Here is a 19601-nt window from a genome sequence, read left to right as displayed (position 1 = left end):
AGGATAATTTCGTTTTAAATAAGAATCCAATGATGCTCCGATTAGCGAGAGTCAAAGTAATCTTATTTATTCAATCTTCTTGTTTCATATTGTAAAATACTAGTCTAAGGTGTCATCAATTGATGAACCGCTAGATGTTGCATATACAATATTTTATCTTTCGAGATCTAACACTATTATGTTAGTCTAATGGTGAAAATCCATCAGGGATTTATCTCATTAGAAAAACAAGCCAAGTTAGACCAACAATGAAGATTCGAAATTAAACTACAATTTAATAACAGAAAATAACATGGTTCAATACAAATTCATACACAATTCAGAAATTATGAAGCACATAGCAAGTAGGAATGACAAGTGAAAATACTAAAACATACAATCCTAAATAATTTTCAAGGTTTTCAACAAACTGATATCAGTGTCCCGTTTAGGCTAGAGTCAAAGCTACCATCCATTGAATAGAGTTGTCAGCTCATCTAAAATGATCAACATTCTAGCAACCTTTTATTCGATCAAGATGTGAATCCGCGTTGTCCCGTTTAGGCGAGAGTCAAGGCTATTCTATCTTATGAGCTTCCACCATTGTTTCATATTCTTGCAAGTCTTATACAGTCGCCACCATTAGGGTGATCAAACCTATATAAAAAACTTACAAGATTACTTATCTTTCGAGATTAAACGGTGCTAACTTGCTAATGAACGTTCCTCCATTAGGGAGGATTACTCACTAAAATAATAGCTATGTAAAACCAACAATGGAGATCGAATATCCTTATAATAATAAAGCTCATTATTTAATGAAGGTTGTATTTTCTTCTAATATTTATTTTAATCAATTGATTTTAAATATATATTTATTAAAAATTTTAATTTAGAATGAAAAATTCCAAATATAAATTTTAATTTAATATTTATAAATTATACTTAGATGGATATGAAAATAACGTGAATTATTTCCATCTTAGTAATAATTTCCATAAATATTTAGAAAATTATTCAATTTAAGTTGTTTCAAAATTAATTTAAATTAATTTACAACTCAAATTTAATTTTCTATAAATATATATTGCATTTCGAAAAAAAAAAAGAAGTGTATAAGAATACAACTTTCGAAAATGCTTTAAAACAAAATAAAAATAAATCCTGGAAAATTACTTTAATTTTATGTTGGCCCAAAATTAATAAAAATTAATTTTCAACAAAAAATATAATTTTCCTATTTAATTAAATATCTAAGAAAAATTTCAAATATTTAAGTATCATGATTAAGAATCAACTTAAATATTAATTTTCAATTTAATTAAATACAGTAGAAAAATACTTCAAGCAAAACAGATAATATCTATCTAGACTTTCATAGACTAATTAATTCAATTTCTAATTATTATATATTTTAGTTCATTTATTTTAATTAATCATTAAATGAAAAATCATTGACTTAAGTTGGTCCAAAATTAAATAAATAATTTTCAACTTTAATCTATTTTTCAAATAAAATTCAAAATTTCTACATTAAAGAAATGTAATTTCGAATTTTTGGGAAATGATTAATAAAATAAAATAAAATCTACTCTGAAAATTATTCAAATTTAAGTTATTCTGAAGTAAGATTCCAAACTTAAGATAATTTTCAACTTTAATTAAATAACATGAAAATAACAATATTTAAGTATCATGATGAAAATCAACTTTGATATTGAATTTTCAATTTAATTAAATGTATTAAATTCAAGAAATAAATAATTAAGTAAAGAGGAAACTTAATTATTAATTCTAGTTTAATACTAGGAAAATATACTAAACTTAGATTGTACCAAAATTAATTATGAGACAATTAATTTCACAATCAATGATATTTTCCTATTTAATATTAGAAATAATAACTAGTACTAGAAATAACTATCTAGAATATATCATTAACTAAGTGTTTTTCTAAAATTAACTTTAAAATATTAAAATGAAAAATAAATTTCATATATTTTAAAAGTTAATTATGTTGCTAATTCAATTTTAATTAGGTTACACGAATATAATTAACCTAATACAATTATTTAAATAAGGCAAATGGGCCTTCACAATTGGGGTAGTTCATGTGAGGGGGAGCTGAGTTCAGTATGTCGTACCCACTTCTATTGGCCCCCTACTCTCACACAAGGCCCAAAAGAGAGAAATTTAACTTTTAAATAAACAATTGTTATTCATTGAATAAGCCCAAATCTAATTGGGCCTAAATAAATTTACTTATGTCAAAATTTATTTTAGCAACCTAGTCCATTTACATAGTAATAACTTAAATGGGCTTCCTATATGCATCTAAGCCCAAAAGCAAACATATAGGCTCACACAGGTCAAATGATTTGGATGGGCCCTATCATGTTACTTGGTTTACACATATGAAAGAAGTACAAAATTTACCTGTTACAAATTATTTATAAGATCTATCGTCAATTGGACTATGATTAAAATCAGATCATTGGATCTGTCAACAAGTTAATCATAGCAATTTAGATCAGATAAATAATAGGTTTGTTAAAAAAAAAATTGAATAAACAATATAAATAAAACAAACATTGTCCATGTAACAGATGTGAAAATAAAATATTAATATAATTAAATTATTATTCTTAAACTAACCAAATAAAGGAAACTAATTTTAAAATATCTAGGTTTATTTGAATCAAATTAAATTAAATATCTAATAAGATCAATGATTTGAAAGGAAAGAATCTTCAATATCACTTTCAGATCTTATAATTTAATAAAATAAATCAATTTTAAAATAGATTTGGTTAGATAATTATTATTTTAGGAATAAAATTATAAATGAATAATAATTACCATAATTATATGTCAAAATATCTCAAATTAAGCAATATTCAAATCTCTACAAAATATCTATGTTATTTAAATATTTAAGATATGATTTATAAATTTCTAATAAGGAAAAAAATGATATATATATAGAAAAAATATCATTTTAAACTTATAATTTATAAATAATTAAATATTTAACAAAATAACAAATTTTGAATTTGAAAAACATTATGGTAAGTATATCTATAAAAATATCTATGTTAATTTCAAATTTATTAATTATTTAATTTGTCATATAAGATAATTTTAATATAATATTTTAAATAAAAAGACAAAGTTATCTTTTAGTTTAAAATATCTTAAATATCAAAATATCTAATCTTATAATTAAATAATAAATAAATATTAAAGAAGTTAACAAATTTTTAAATCTGACCATAATAGGAAATATTTAAAATTGGAAACATTCCAAAATAGAAATATTTAAAAATTGGAAAAATTCCAAATTGAAAATATTTAAAATTGGAAACCTTTCAATTTAGAAATATTTAAAAAAGGAAAAATGAATTTTGGGAAACAATCCCATGAAAAATGGGATTTTTGGGAAAAAATCGCAAAAAATCGCACTTTTGGGACTGCTGGCAGCAAGGCTGCACGAGCAGCCCAAAATAGGCTGCATGTAGGGCCTTACGCGCGCGGACAAGAGGGCTCACGCTGAGGAAGCTCGGCGCCTGCAGGGTGCCTGACCGAGAAAACTCGATCAGCTGCAGGGTGCATCTGGGCGAGATGCAAGGTGCATCTGGGCGAGATGCAGGGTGACACGGGCGTGTCACGCGCGCGCGATTGAGCACCCATGCATACCCGAAATCCCGATTTTCCAAAATTCATAACCTTTTCAATTTTTATCAGAATCGAGTTCCGTAAAAAACAAAATTGCTTAATTTTTCACAAGGAATCCAAATAAAATATTTTCAAAAATCGAAAAAATATTTTTCATGGAAAAAGGTACTGTACAACATATACATTCATCAACAAACACATAAACCAACACGAAACCATCCAAATCAACACAAAAACATATAAATCATCGTTTTAATTCATATTACATGAAAGTAAATCATTACCATGGCTCTGGTGCCAGTTGTTGGAAATTATTTTACCAGGATCTAGATTTACTAACAAGTATGTTGGATTAACACCCTAATATAAATTCTAAAACAATGAAAATAAACACATATAAAGTTTAGAAAACCTTACAGTGGGTGCAGCGGAATAATATGACTCCTTCCATTAAGATCTCTAGCCCTTGATTCCTTTCTGTAGCAGAGCATAATCAAGATCTGAATCTGGATCTTCTTTTCTCCTTCTTTGATGCAGAATTTCCATAGTCATGTGGGCACTACTCATTCACTCAAAGTTTCGAAATTTAGAGAGAAGAAAAGAGAGAGAGGGGCGTGTGGCTTTTCTGAGAGAAACTGATGTTCAATGTTGTGTGTCTGTTTCCTCAAGCCAACACTTTCTATTTATAGAAAATCCTCTAGGTTTAGGTTAGAATTGTATGGCATTAAAATAATGGAAACTACAAATGGCATTTCCTAGTGCATGTGGCCGGCCATACAAAGGGTATTGGGCCTCACTTTGCAACTTTCCCATTTTGTTATTTTCCATTCCCATTTTCTCAAAAATGTCAATTTTCCAATTTAACTTTTTAAATGCCAATTCTAATTATTTAATAACTTAAAAATAATTATTAAATAATATTGTCATTTAATATATTTATTAATTTAGACATATAAAGTCTCTTAATCAATAAGTAAACCTAAAATCTCTTTTCTTTACAATTTCGCCCTTGCTTAGTGAAAATTCATAAAGTAGACATAGTCTAACTTTTAGAATTATAATTGATTAATTAAAATCAATTAACTGAGTCTTACAAGCAGTATGGTCTCAACTAGTATGGGGACCATGGGTCTATATAACTGAGCTTCCAATACGTCGAACCGAATTTACCAAGTAAATTCCATAACTTATTAATTCCTCATTGAATCCACACTTAGAACTTGGAATTGCACTCTCAGTCATATAGAACGCTCTATATGTTCCATGATATAGACACGTCATTAGTTATCCATTGTTATAACCCTAATGTGATCGATGATCCTCTATATAGATGATTTACACTGTAAAGGGATTAAATTACCGTAACACCCTACAATGTATTTTATCCTTAAAACACTTAACCCTGTATAAATGATATTTCAGCTAAGTGAAATGAGATCTCCACCATTTATTTTCGTTTGGTTAAGCTCGAAGGAAATCATCCTTTACTTTCTATTCGCCAGACAGAAGCTATAGATTCCATATATATGTTAGCGCTCCCACTCAATTGCACTACCGTGTTCCCAAAATGTACGTATCACCCTGACCCAAAAGTAGGCTTAACTAACAAATCAAAGAACACGGATAACACTCTTGAGATTGAACCTAGCCATATCAGGATTAAGATCATTTGATCTAGGATCAACAGGTGATATTGAATTGAATAGATATTACGGTAAGTTTTAATATATCTAATCAAAGTTCAATATCGGTCCCTTCCGATGTATACTCCATACATCCGATACTGGTAAACTTTGCCAATGTCCTGGAAAGGACATAACACTTTTCCAAGGTGTAAGAATACCTATCGCTGATTATACCATGTCAGTCTAAATCCAGTGTTCTGACAAATTAGGGAATAAACTTTGGAACATATAATTAAGATTATATTCCACTGTGCTGACAACACTATAATCTTTAACAAACTCATATATTTTGGACTTAAAAAAAATTCATACATTATATACATATAATCATGAAATAAATCATGTGAACCATGCAACATAAAATGTTATTTCTGATCTTTATTAATAAGTAAAACTGAATATTGAAATGAGTTTTATTTAGGGCACAAAATCCAACAGTGGGTTCGATGGTGGTGCGGGTTAGGCGGAGTGAACGGGGTGAAGTGAAGCTGAGTTGAATGGGGTTTGCTTCGTGGTCAGCTGCTGGGTTGAGTTAGGCGGAGGTTAGGATAATGGGGGTTCGTGGAGTTGCTGGTTCGGATTGGATGGAGGCTCGGTGTAGGACAAAGATGGTGAACGACTGAGCATTGGAAGGGAAATGAAGATGATGATGATGATGTAATGTAGGGTTGAGTATTGGGGTGAGAGGCAAGTGGGCTGGGTACTTAGTGTAGGGGGCCCAGTTGACTAAAGACTAAAGGCTTAAAGCCCTAATGATTAACTCATGTTTGCTTTATTTGGTATTTTTGAGTACGTTGGTCAACTGAAGTACTTCAGCCCAAATGATTGGACTGAGTGAAAAAATTTTACCCAATGATTGCTCCATTAAAACAAGCTTTCAATCACATGTTCTTTACCATTTTTTTTTATTCATGGTGTCTTTTCTAAACTCTGATATCAGAGTGTCTTTTGTGTTAGAATGTCCTGATAAATTTTGAAATTAAAGGGATGGGTTTGAATAAAAAAGAGGATGAATGTTATTATATTATTATGTGGATAGGTATAGTTTGGAATTAATACCAGAATTATTTTCTATTATAAATAAATTTAAGTTCAGTTAATTCGTTATAGGTTTTTGTTTTTTATGAAGTCAATCTTGTAATCGGTGTAACAACTAATTGAAAACTAGCATAACTCATTTCAACGGTAAAGAACATGCTAAACTAAATCATGGGCTATAGAATTAATTAATTAAATAATAAATTAAAGTTAAAGTTTGTATCAAGGTGTTAGTATTTACAATATAAAATTAAAGAGGAAAAATTTTAAATTATATGTAGGCATATACACAATTTTGATAGAACTGAATACAACTATTAAAAAATAATTTTCTACAATTTGATAAAGCTAGTGTAACCATAACTATAGTTATTGGATCTAAATTTTAGATTTAGTTGTATTTAAAATTAATATTTTTAAAATTTGTTTCAATGGGTATTATTTTACAAATTATAACACCAATTTGTGTTTCCACTCTAAACACATAAAAAGAACCAATTTAATTTTCCAAGAAAAAATTTTATTGCCACAAGATTAAACTTGAGGAAATTAGACTCTATACCCTTTTTATATTGTCTTCTTTTATTTTTACCCCTTTTTTATATTCTATCATTTTTACCTCTTTTTTTAAATATTGTACCAATTTTGCCCTTGTCACTTCAAGATACTCTCTATGTGACTCCCTTATGTCAGAGTATTTTGGGTACAATACATATAAAAAAAGGTATATTTCAATTAAATAAAAATTAAAGGTAAATTTAGTTAATTGATTTATAAAAGAGGCATTTTTCAACTTACCCCATTAAACTTTTCATGAATTTAATTCTAATTGTCTTTGAAATTTTAAAGATTATTTTGCTAATAAAAAATCAATGAAGAATAATGTAAATAAATTACATTACTATTTTGTTTCAACTAGTACTGTATTTTAATATTTGGTGAACCTTATGGAAAAAAATAAATTTTATATTTTGGTAGGATTCTCGGATTGAATATAGTTTTTGGCGTTTGCAAATTGGGAAAGTTTTTTAAACTGTGTAACATTATTTTGTTTCCTTAAGTTTTTAATATTTGTTTTCATGGTAGGCCTTTTAAATAGGGATAATGAATGGTGCTCGAAGGTTGAAGATATGACCAAGATTATCACAGATTTTTATGGGCAGTTGTTCACAACGGGAACCCCATCTTTAACAAAAATTGAGGAGTTACTTCAAGTAGTTAAACCTATAGTAACAGAAGAAATGAACTCAACACTAAGAAAATCGTTTGCAGCAAAAGAGATAAGAAAGGCTGTGTTTTCCATGTCTACAGATAAAAGTCTAGGACTTGATGGTATGAATGCAAAATTTTACCAGGAATTTTGGGATATAATAGGACCATTGGTAACCAGGACCGTGATAGATTGTCTTGAGGGATATGAAGATTTATCATTGATTAATTCTACAATAGTACTCTTATTCCCAAAATAAAGGAACCAACATCTGTCAGTTATTTCAGGCTGATAAGCCTATGCAATGTTCTATAAAAAATCATCTCAAAAGTTTTAATCAATAGATTAAAGCCTTTTCTCCCAAAGGTAATAAGTGCCACACAGAGCGCTTTTGTTTTAGGTCGGCTAATAACAAACAATGCCTTAGTTGCTTATGAGGGGCTTCATAGTTTACGAAGGCATACAAGTGGGAAATAATATTTCGCTGCAATGAAACTTGATATGAGCAAAGCCTATGATCGGGTGGAGTGGGTTTTCGTAGAGAGAATGTTTCTAAAGCTAGGTTTTCGAACAATAATGGGTGGATAAATTGATGAAATATGTCTACTCAGTTTGGTACTCTTTTCAATTAAATGGGCAGATTTATGGGGAAGTACTACCGACTAGAGGCTTAAGACAAGGAGATCCACTTTCGCCATACCTTTTTCTTATATGTGCAGAAGGATTTTCAGCGCTTATCCGACATGCAAAAGAAAAGAGAGATATATTGGGTCTCAAAATAGCTAGGCATGCCCCACCAATTAGCCGCTTATTTTTTGCAGATGACAGTTTGCTCTTGTTAAAAGTTTTAGAGAGAACTTTAGCATCAGTACAAAAAATATTCAGTCTGTATGCTAATTGTTCTGGACAGGTATAAATTATTTACAAAAATTTATTGAGATTACATTTTAAGCTTTAGTGATATATTATAAAATATTGGCTTACTGTTTTTGTAGATGATTAATTACAAAAAATCATTGCTTTTGTTTTCTCCCAATACTCCTGAAGGAATTAGAGTACAATATTTCTCCTCTCTCGCAATGACGATGGCAGAAGAGATTGAAACTTATTTGGGATTGCCAATGGTGGTTGGAAGAAATAAAAAAGCTATATTTCGACCAATCAAAGATAAGATTTTGTTAAAACTAAATTCATGGCATACAAAATTATTCTCACAATAAGCAAGAAAAGAAATTCTCTTAAAAGCCTCCTTCATTGTTCTTCATAGTCAACCCTTAGTGATAGAGTGCCATGCCCACACATAGCAAGTCAAGTACTCAATCATAGTAAGTAAGACAGTGGTAACCAAACTCGAAGGAGTGAAAGAGATCCATGCTCAAATCTTGATGATACTCTGTGATAGAAAGGAACAAGGGTTAGAGATCTGAGCGAAAGGAGTCATTATATTCCGCTACAACTAATGTAAGGTTTTCTAAACTCTATGTGTTTAATTTCATTATTTTAGAGATATTCATATTTAGGATGTTAATCAACATACTTGTTTGTAAATCTAGATCCTGGTAAAATATTCCCAACAGAGTTCTTCATCTTGGCAAGGGAAACTGTATTCTTTAATTTCTAGCTTGTATGAGTCTAATGCTCGTGATCAGCAGAGATAGCTTCATTTTGTGAAGGTTGTGATTAATGTTCTCACTGCCATAACAGAGGTACTGAAGTCGACAGAGGTTGCTCCTCTATTCCCTTTAGCGATGGTTTCTCTAGTTCTTCTGATGATGATGGTCTCTCATCTAAGCATCAATCAGAGTAATCACAACCTTTGGTTAATTCATCTGCACTGGTTTCGAGTCCTTCTGAGCCTAATTTTGTTTCATCTAGTTTGGTTGAGGGGGAGTCTCAGTCCCTTTCTGCTGCAACTGGTGTCTAGGGAGAGTTTGCTATTGCTGATGTTCAGGGGGAGTTAGGTGTTATTGATATCCAGGGGGAGTCTATTATTGCCGGTGTCCAGGAAGGAGCCTGACACTGTTACTCCATCCTCTGTTGATCCTTTTGTGAGTCTTTTTGCTGCTACTTTTGTTGCTTCCTCTTTGGTTGAACCTGCTACTGATCCTACAGCTGCCTCCACTGATGTTCCTGATGTTGCTCTTTCGGCCTATTCCAGCAGTGTGATTATAATCACTGAGGGGAGATAGTTGTGCCAAACATTGTCAATTTTTTGGGTTTGGTTTTATGGTTATGTTGCCTTTGTTAATAGTGACAGTTTATCTTGATTTAGTTCCTTGTATATGAATTGGTTGTTTTTTGAGTTGTTTCTTATTGTCTCTAATTATCTTTGGTTTTTTGTTTTATCTCTCTATGTTTGTTCGATGATCATAACTTGCCAAAGGAAAAATTGTAAGTGCCATATTTTCTATGGCAAATTATGTTGGTTGTTGTTCTGTCTATTGGATTTTTAGTTGCATCTGTTCTAACTTTAATAGTTGTTCATCTAAGACCGTGTTAGATGCATCTGTTAAATTTGTTTCATTTATTTTTTGGCCGGTCAGTTTTTAGTTCGTTTTATTTGTTTCGTCTCTTTGCCAGCTGTACTGAGTTGGTTTATTATTAGTTAAGTCGATTGTACCAAAATATTGAATATAAAAAATTGATCAAGCTTTTTCTAATCAACTCTTCTTCATCTTTGATAAAATCTTCTTGAGATTCTTGCACCGCTAGGGCGAATTCCTTTCCTGTATAATCTTTGTATTTGCAGGTTGTCAATCATTTGATCTTCAAGACTTGGAGAAGGAATATTGATCTGTCATATCTGAAGGGAGTTCAAACTAATTTGCTGGAAGAAGTTCAGCTTATCGAAAACAAGGAGATCTTATCTTCTCAGATCTAAGGGGACTTATATCTTTGTTCTTGATTGTTAATCAAGTGTAGTGGTAACTTTTGTATGAAATCATTTCCATTTACTTTGATTTGTAAATCGAAACCAAAGAATGTATTTCGAATAATTTCATAATGAAGGTTATTTTACCCAATTCTTGGGGACCCAAGCAATACTCAATGGGAATGAGTTTTCATTTCTGTGTTCATTGATGTACACTTTCAGTTTTAATACTTGCGATTCAAACTTAAAATTGATCAATTAGCTTTCGGATTATCTTGAACTTTCAGGTTTCAAGTGGCAATTGCCAAAGAATCAATGAAATATTTAATTATTAATAATAAGACTGAGAGAAAGGTGAAATTGGAAAGATGTGCGCATTTTCCTTCATATAAAGTAAATTTTCATTGTTAAGACATCTATCTCATACTAAGTGATCATACAACATAAGACTAATCAATCAAAGAGGGTAAGCCTTGCCTTGTCAATGAACCAAAATTATGTTCAGCCTGCCAATAAACCCGGTCTGCAACTGCTACCACCAGTTCAACCGATGATGTACAATGATATCTTCACACATCAAGGTAAACCATCCATGGTGCATCTTTGTTGTGTGGATGGCTATGAGCATTGGTTAATGTTCATTGGGATTGCCACTTCTCCGATTTGAACATTTATGGATGAGTCATTTGGATTATTGCAAATGCCAAGTTTTACAATAAACGAAGATGTGGTCCCTTTGTCAACTCCCTCACTATCGATCCAAATATGACCTCCCATGAGATTAACGAACCTAATTCAACCATTTAAAAAATAACAGTTAAATAATTACACTTCGCATCAACAGTACTATAGTATTCACTATCTTACATATCTCAAAAATGCAACCAAGCCAATAGAAATGGTAACTTAAGCTTGAAATGCATAGTGTAACTACCAAGGATGGTTCCAAATGATATAGATTAGGAAGTGAGCATAATATGTTAAGGATAGAAATGTGAGTCTACCGTTTACAAATGGCAAGCCCAAGGCCAGCACCACTATTAGCAGTCCGACCAGATCCACTTTGAGGCTGTACAAACTTGGTGAATAAATGGGGTTTATCTTGCTGGTGAATACCACAGCCAGAATCCTTAACCTGTAGCAGGTTAAGCAAATGGATTGATGGGACAAGAACCACAAGTTAGTATTACAGTAGCCAGAGCCATCTCAAAACGCTAATACTAATTATTACAATTTAACAAAATGGTTCTTTAATTGTTTTAAATCTGCTCATATCAGTAATTTGTCCTTAAAAATGGCATAAAAGGATAACAAAAATATGAGAGAAACAAAGTTAATTAGGCACATCTTGAATAGTAAAACTACACTAGTTATATAGAATATAATATATAAATAGACAGAAATTAAAAAACTATAACAAAAGGAAAAGAAATCATAATAAGTTGGCATGCCTGAATTCGTAAGAAGAAATGACCATCACTGGACAAGGGAAAGAATTCAGAAGGTCGCAACTCTCTTAAAGATTCTGGTTTTCCAACAGAAGCTATAATTGAAATGTAACCCTCCTTTGTGAACTTAACAGCATTACCAACAATATTTAGAATAGTTTGCATAAGACGCTTTTCGTCACCAACAGCATAGACTGGCAAATCCGGGGATTGAATCAAATTCAGTTGTAATCTTTTGACCGAAGCAATAGGTTTGATCAAATTAATAACCTACAGGGTAAAAAAGCTCAACACTAAGTGTAATAAAATGAAGCATAGAGAGTATATATATTCTGTTTGGCATTGTGTTGTGTTATTGATAAAATTTACCTCTCCAAGCACCCCATGAAGGTTCAATGTTCCAATATCTAACTTTAGGCTACCGTCTTCGAGTCTCGAAAGATCCAGAACATCATTAATAAGTGTTGCCAAAAGGTTACTACTCTTTAGTACAGTCTCTATCATAACCCTTTGCTCTGGAGTTAGGTCTGTCTCTAAAAGAAGTGAAGACAGTGCAATAATTGCATGCATTGGCGTCCGCATTTCATTGTTCATGACAGCAAGGAAATCATTCCGAGCATGAATCGCTATCTCTGCTTCTTGTTGAGCTGATTTCAAAGCAACATTCTGGGACATAAGCTGATCACGAGACCTCATAGACTCTTCCAGAATAGCAGCATGGGAAAGAGCAACAGCTACCTGTAAAATGCATACACTATCACAACAATAACAGCAACAGCAACTGAATGAGCATCAACTTCAAGGAATGATTCTTTCGATTACATGTAGAATATCAGTAGTGATCCAATGATAAGATCAGCTTTGAAACTTAACTACAGGGGATTATCTTAAGTGAACATAACTTACAATGAGACCATGAAATAAAATGTGAGAAAAGTTAAGATTTTGCAAAGCAAGCATGAGGATACCAAGCTTAGTAAAGATCATATTTAACAAACAGCCATTAAATATGGAAAATAAAAATTACAAAGTAACCTGATCAGCAACAACATCAACCAACTCCAATTCATGGTCTCGCCATTGTCTAGCACTATCTGTAGGGAGAGTCAAAACCATGATCGCATAGTTTCTTCCAGAAAGGTCAGGCCAATCATTAATTTGGAAATTGGAAAGATGTAGAAGTGGTACCCGCACAGCCACAACCTCAGGGGGCACATATCTTCCCACAAGAGGCCGAATTCTGGCAAGTGGGCAGGTATATGGTATACGCATTGCTCGAACACTGTTGAAAACTTCATTGACTATTGGAGTGTTTATTGGGACATAGGAACCAACTTGTATGTGAAAGTTTAGAGTATGAGAAAGCTGTAGATCCTGACCACTTCTTGATGGCATCCATAATGCACATTCCTCCAGACCTAAAGTCCTCCCAAGCTCAACAAGGGTGGTTTTCAATATTGTATCTCTATTTAGTGTGCTTCTAATTTCATGAGTCAACATTCTAACATGCCTTCCAGTTTCCTCTTGAGTAAGAATAAGACCCATCTCCCTATCAAGTTCTTCAGCCTTGTCTTTGAGAAATTGTTCCCGCCTTTTAACGCTTAACAAATCTGGTATAATGTGAACAAGCATCAAAGCAGTTGCACAGGAAACAATGGCACATGAAATCTTGGCAATGGTCATCACCACAGCAACTGCTTTAGAGTGCATAGAGAATGTCCACAAGTTTATGAAGTGGGTTGCTCCACAAAGAACAATAAAAGCGCCAAACTGCATGAGCACCCATCTGTATGGAAAGAATGCTGATTTTTGGACGAAATATATAAGCTCCAGGGGAATAGAGAAATATGCAAGTGCAATTAGCACATCTGATATATACTGATATTTCACCAAAAGTTCATCAGGGGGCCACTGTGTGTCAATGCAGTCACAAGACTCCATTATCCAATTGCTCTCTTAATAAATCTGATCCACTAGAAAGAATATACCAACAAATAATTAAACAAAAATACTTCTTTAAGTCAAATAAAAATTATTACATAAAAAAAATAATAATAATAACTTCAGTACGAACAATATAACTATCCAGCTGAAGAACCAACAACATTTTACATGTTCATTTCACAAGGTAAAATATACACAGTTAGTTCTCCCATCAAAATTAGTTTTAAAAACAATCAAATTTATATTTAAATGAGAAATAAGGTCAACTATAAATACTTCACAATGCTTATAAGCAGCAAATTCACTTCTAAAACAAAACTCAGCTGTTAGAAATCTGAAATAGCTAATAATAAACCTCAAGAATTACAACTTATGCAAACCATACCAAGGAAATTAAAGAAACCCATAATCCAATAAACAAATAATATCAATAATAAAATTAGTATTGAAATATTACCAAGTGAGGAAGAAAAGAGCGAGCAGTTAAAGATCACCAGAAGAAGAAGATCAAAAGTGAAGCCTTTTTAGAACCTCCCCAAAGAAAATAAAAGGTATACCAAAAAAAAAAGGCCTTTGGAGGAAAAGAGAGAAATAGAGCCAAAGGCATCACGGACACGAAGGCGACCCACGAGTTCAAACAGGGTCTCGCACGAGCGTGGACTCATTAAGATAAAGTTTTAAAGAAATCTTGGTCGTTTTTGTAAGCGGATTACCCTGATTAAGTGGATCGAACTGCCATAATTATAAAATCTTAGTTTTAAACAAAAGAAAAAGGTAGATACATTAATATATCATATGTATCGAATCGATACTTATATAAACCTATATTTATTTATTTGTTTTGGAATGGGTGCCTATCATATATAATTTATCATTATATGCTAAAGAAATTACATATATGGTTGATGGAACCGATAACACATTAAATTAGATGCTTATAAATGTAAATGGATTATAATTATGTATTACAACACCTACTTTACACCTATAAATGTATATGGATTATTATTATGTGATTTAAATGTAACATTATAATATATTTATATAACATATGTATAATTAAATTATTACAGCGGGAAATAATTAGTTGCAAATCAAATAAAAATAACAAAATAATCAGATACAATCTTTCTCAGTTATAATATAGAGAGATTTGGTAATAATGAAAACCTTGCCCAACTTTTCCAAGACTATACCCACGAAGTCCATATAACTTTGCCCATCAAAACATTAATTAAAGAACACAGAACTCAAAGCCATCAATTTTTTCCAACTACCGGTTACGTGAACCACAAAATTCAATTATCAAAGTCTGAGAGACAAAACAGAAATAGAATAAAATATCAAGACAATCCATACCAACTAAAACAAAAAATCAAAAACCCTTCCTAAGAGTAAAACCATTGCAGAACAAACCATTTCGAAACTTATATCACAAAAATATATCATTATTGCATATACATAAAACATGCATGTCTGTGCATACATGTCTAATTAGAAAACAAAATCAAAAAGTTTTGTTCGAAATGGCGTAAATTTGCGAACTGATCCAAAGAAATAAGGAAAATTTGAAAAAGAGTGAAAACAAAAATTGAAACAATAGTTTTATGCAGTAAAGAAATTGTCAGAGACCTTGAAATAAATAATCGGAATAAAGCCAACCCCTAACAATGGTGGTGGACATAGACTCCTCCTCAGTCAAAGGGTTAGCAAGCTTCTAAAGCAGCTGAGGCCATAGTTACGGGAGCGCGGGGGAGGGACCCAGTACGATGATCCGGGCCTGAAGGGAGCCAATGGGGAGTAGATCGGCGCACGATAATACAGTGTATATGGCGTCTTCGAGCTTGCGGAGAAGGGGATCGGAGGTAGAAGATGCGGCGTCAGTTAGGTCGGTGAGATCGTTGTTCGACATACACTTACTAATTTTTTTGAAAAACCCAAACACGTACTACTTAATTATAAGGAAATTCATAAATTAGTTCAAGCTTTCATAAATTCATAGCTTGACGACATTGATTTATAGAGATATATATATCTAAGGTCCTAAGGTTTTAAAGGAATTAAGGCTTTTTTATATATATGGTCAAAAATGATACCAAACAAGAGAGGTAAGGCTTTTTTATATGTCCTCAATCTCTGAACCTGAAATAAAGGCATTGCACATACGTTGCACTTGACTTTGAGCCGTCACTATTATTGCCACTAGCAGTATTTACTATTCAGAGGTCAATCACATGTTTCAGTCAATACTACACCAAGACCCCACTCAAACCCCCTAACCGCAATAAACTAACCCCAACTGTAATAAAACAAATTAAACCCCCACAAAAAATTTAACCAATCAAGATTCACACAAAATTCTCACCTGCATGTTTATTTATTTATAAGAATAATATATTATTGTACAATAATATTAATTTGTAGAGATCATGACAACTGCACAAATCATTCATACTGCATAAAATTTTATGTGATTTGAAATTCTTTATGCTTCGGTTGTGATTCACATTTTTGCCAAATCGTACAATGCGGCGCAGTTTACAATTTTGAATAACTGTGATTCAAACCACACCACACCACATTATATATTACAAAGTTACTACTTTTTACAATATGATTTTTATTTTTGTTTTTTCATATAAGAATAAATATATGTAACATATGTATATATTGCATTATTTTTTAGAGACAATTCAATATAATGATTTAATAATTAGTATATATATTATGTTGTTAATATATTAATAACTTTTGTTTGTATTGTTAAAACTTTATTAGATTGTGTTTAAATCAAGAGTAGCCTTGATGATGTAGACATCAATGTTTGACATGTGGCAAGAAAGATAACATCTCAGAATTGAGTAGTTCCGAGTCTATTGGGGTTCATGCTTTGAAAAGCCTAACATTTCTGATTATTAACAAAGAGTTGAACATTTTGATAAATGCTTGAATATTAAATTATTAATATTTATTATTGAATAATTTATATTAAATATTTAAAAATTTTGTATTCATATATGAGGTTGTGGCTTGTAGTTGTACAAAGAACTAATAAGACCAATAAAACAGTCAGCAACATATTAAAGTTATGGAATCTTTAATCAATGGTTGCAGGTACAGTTCACTGATGCTCGTTATTCGGTGCAAGTAATCTCGGTTCAGATTACTAATGTAGTAAGACATTTAATTGAAGGTACTTTATAAAATAAAAATTATATATGACAAAGATCGATATGAATAAAGTTGTTTTTATTAACATGTCATTTACTATAAAGACATAATTCATATCGTAACGATGATCAATAGTAGATCGGTCTAAATCCTAAGTAATCATGAACTCTTGTTCATGTTATTAGTTTCTTTGATTCACTCATTAAAGTTTCTCAGAGAAGATGATTCTTACAACTTCTGTTTTTGGAATCTAATAATGTAGATAGCTGGGAACATGATTTACAATTATGAAATCCTAACTTTCATAACGGATTGAATGTTAGTTCTCTTTAAGTGTTAATTCTAGTATTGAAAAGTTGCGTGCAAATTCAAATAGAATCTTGAATTAAACTCCCACTAGTAAATTAATGGAACTAAAGGGTAAAAAAATAATTAGAAAGGTAAAACGGTATTTTGACCAAAACTAATTATGAACCAACACATGGAGTAATTACTAGAATTGATAATATCAATGCACACTGCAATTAAACTCAATAAATATAATTCTATAATTACTAAGAGTGCAATTCTATATTTATAGTGGAGTAATCATGGAATTAATAAACAAGGAATTATTTGGTTGATGAGACTCAATAAATAATCTAGTTTATTTGTAAAGACCGCTTAGTTTTAATTTGAAAATTAGCAGATTAAATGAGCTATTCGGTAAGGCATCACTTCAGTCTTGCTTTGACGCGACTAAGAAGTACATTAATGCATGGATGGAACCTCATCAAAACGTGCGTGACCATGTTCTCCTCATGGCAAGTTATTTCCAAGAAGCCCAGGATCATGGTGCTGAAATGGATAGCGCTACTCAAGTAAGTCTTATCTTGAATAAGTCTGACTCCAGCATTTCTACCATACACATCAAATTATGTCATGAATAAGAAGGAAATAGACTTTCATGAGTTAGTCAATGACCTTCAAACTTATGAAAATTTGATTGGAGGACCCAAGAAGAAAGGGAGAAAACCTCACAATCCTGGGAATGGTAATGGGACGGTAAAACCTGAAGCAAATGTTGCCTTTGCTTCGAAACCCAAATCGAAGAAGAAGTGGAAGAACACCAAGAAGCGTGCAAAAGCCATGAAAAACAAAAAGGCTGCTGCTTCTGGTGATGCTACACTTAAAGGAAAGTGTTTCTACTGCAATGAGAAAGGTCATTGGAAACCCAGTGTCCTAAACTTCTTGCAAAGAAACAAGGTATTTCTATTTATAAACTTTAAGAGTTTTAGTGAATTATTATTCACTTGGATTTATGATTCTGGACTAACTTTGTTTATTTGTTTTCTTCTTCTTATAGGCCAAGCTACTTGAACTCAGATGAGTTGGATCGAAAAGCTCGACCAAGGGTGAAATCGTCCAGATGAAGATGAAGCTCTTCTATCTATTTTTGAATTAATTGTTTTAGTTTAAAGACAATTTGGATTTTGAATTTTAGTTAGGGATATTTATCCTTGTTTTTCTCATATTGTTGCAATATTTTTTTTATTATTAATAAAGTTTATTTAATTTTCGAAATTCAAACTGTTGACCGAGATTTTCGGCAACTAATAAAATATTATAAAATTACCGAGCTGTAAGAAAGTGAGAGAAGGATTTTTACGTGGTTGGGGCGTTAATGAGCCTTAGTCCACGAGTCTTTGTTATTTATGGATGTATTTAATACAGAGAATATACTTGGGAGAATTTCACCCTTATAAATACAGAGAATGTTCTTGGTGAGTATTTACTCTACTTGCTCATATGCAGCCCAAGATTCTCCCTCCCATTTAATGAGCTTTGAGGGGGTATTTATAGTGTTTTTGGTTGGGAGATCCCTAGAATTGTCCTTACAAATGTATCTGTAAGTATCCATAAAGTTGGGTATTCCCAATGAATATACCATGGGTAATGCATGGTCAAATCCCTAGGTGCTGTAGGGTTTTTATGTGGAATGTCCTTATTGCCTTTTGATTGACGTGACTCTTCACAGTGTACCCGTCGCTAGACTTAAATGATCATTATTGTGTCGCTGCTGGTTGGGGGTTGTGCCGTCAGACTTTATTGCGTGTAGCAGTCCCAACACGCTTCCTCCCATGCGGCATTTAATGCGACTTGATTGCTCAGGAGAAACCTGACACCTCGCGGAGATGCCTTAGCGTTATATGAGCTTCCGGGAGCATATTGAGTTCCATGTGCCTTCTCCGGGACCTACGTCCTGGACGTTACCTTATGGCATAAAGACTTAGCAAATATTGTGAATTGCTTGATCCACGTGTCCCTGTCTGATTGGTCCACGTATATTGGGCAAAATTAGGGGCAACATTTACCCCCCAAGCCTTGTTTATTTGAAAAATGAAACAAGGCTTGTTCAAGTGCCTCCGGTTGATTCCTCGGTTTCTTGGCACGAGCTTTAAACGCGTGAGGGTGTATTTAATGATGGCTTTTAATGCAGCGATTCACTTTTTGCAGGGGTCGATTCGTTTCACGCCCCTTGATTGATACGGCGCATTAATGGTGTCAGACGGATACTCAAACGTTTCCACCGCCTTTAT

General features: G+C 32.2%; 1 protein-coding gene across 4 annotated transcripts; it reads right to left on the bottom strand.

Moving 5' to 3' along the window:
- Nucleotides 1-10814: 10814 nt before the first annotated feature.
- On the bottom strand, nucleotides 10815-16040 carry LOC115697291 (ethylene response sensor 1). Of its 4 annotated transcripts, none has more exons than XM_030624232.2 (6): nucleotides 15484-16040; nucleotides 12943-13880; nucleotides 12277-12645; nucleotides 11911-12177; nucleotides 11464-11594; nucleotides 10815-11249 (listed from the first exon to the last, which is right to left on the bottom strand). In XM_030624232.2, the coding sequence occupies exons 2-6, from the start codon at nucleotides 13846-13848 to the stop codon at nucleotides 11078-11080; spliced, it is 1845 nt and encodes a 614-aa protein (XP_030480092.1). In that variant the 5' UTR covers nucleotides 13849-13880; nucleotides 15484-16040; the 3' UTR covers nucleotides 10815-11077. The 4 variants fall into 4 exon arrangements, with proteins under 4 accessions (XP_030480092.1, XP_030480094.1, XP_060974813.1 ...); XM_030624234.2 differs by having other exon boundaries at nucleotides 12943-13872; nucleotides 15484-16032; XM_061118830.1 differs by lacking the exon at nucleotides 15484-16040 and adding an exon at nucleotides 14309-14865 and having other exon boundaries at nucleotides 12943-13872.
- Nucleotides 16041-19601: the final 3561 nt, after the last annotated feature.

This window comes from Cannabis sativa, chromosome 7 (assembly GCF_029168945.1).
Source record: "Cannabis sativa cultivar Pink pepper isolate KNU-18-1 chromosome 7, ASM2916894v1, whole genome shotgun sequence".
NCBI classification, from domain to species: domain Eukaryota; kingdom Viridiplantae; phylum Streptophyta; class Magnoliopsida; order Rosales; family Cannabaceae; genus Cannabis; species Cannabis sativa.
The sequence above is the reverse complement of the archived record's forward strand: the minus strand, read 5'-3'. Positions and strand labels throughout refer to the sequence as shown.

Excerpts from the sequence above, each read along its gene's own strand:
- LOC115697291 (XM_030624232.2), bottom strand. The coding sequence starts at position 13,848 with ATGGAGTCTTGTGACTGCATTGACACACAGTGGCCCCCTGATGAACTT. Across the intron at positions 12,646-12,942 it reads TTGATGTTGTTGCTGATCAG|GTAGCTGTTGCTCTTTCCCA; the intron begins GTTACTTTGTAA and ends TGCATTTTACAG. Across the intron at positions 12,178-12,276 it reads TTCATGGGGTGCTTGGAGAG|GTTATTAATTTGATCAAACC; the intron begins GTAAATTTTATC and ends TTTACCCTGTAG.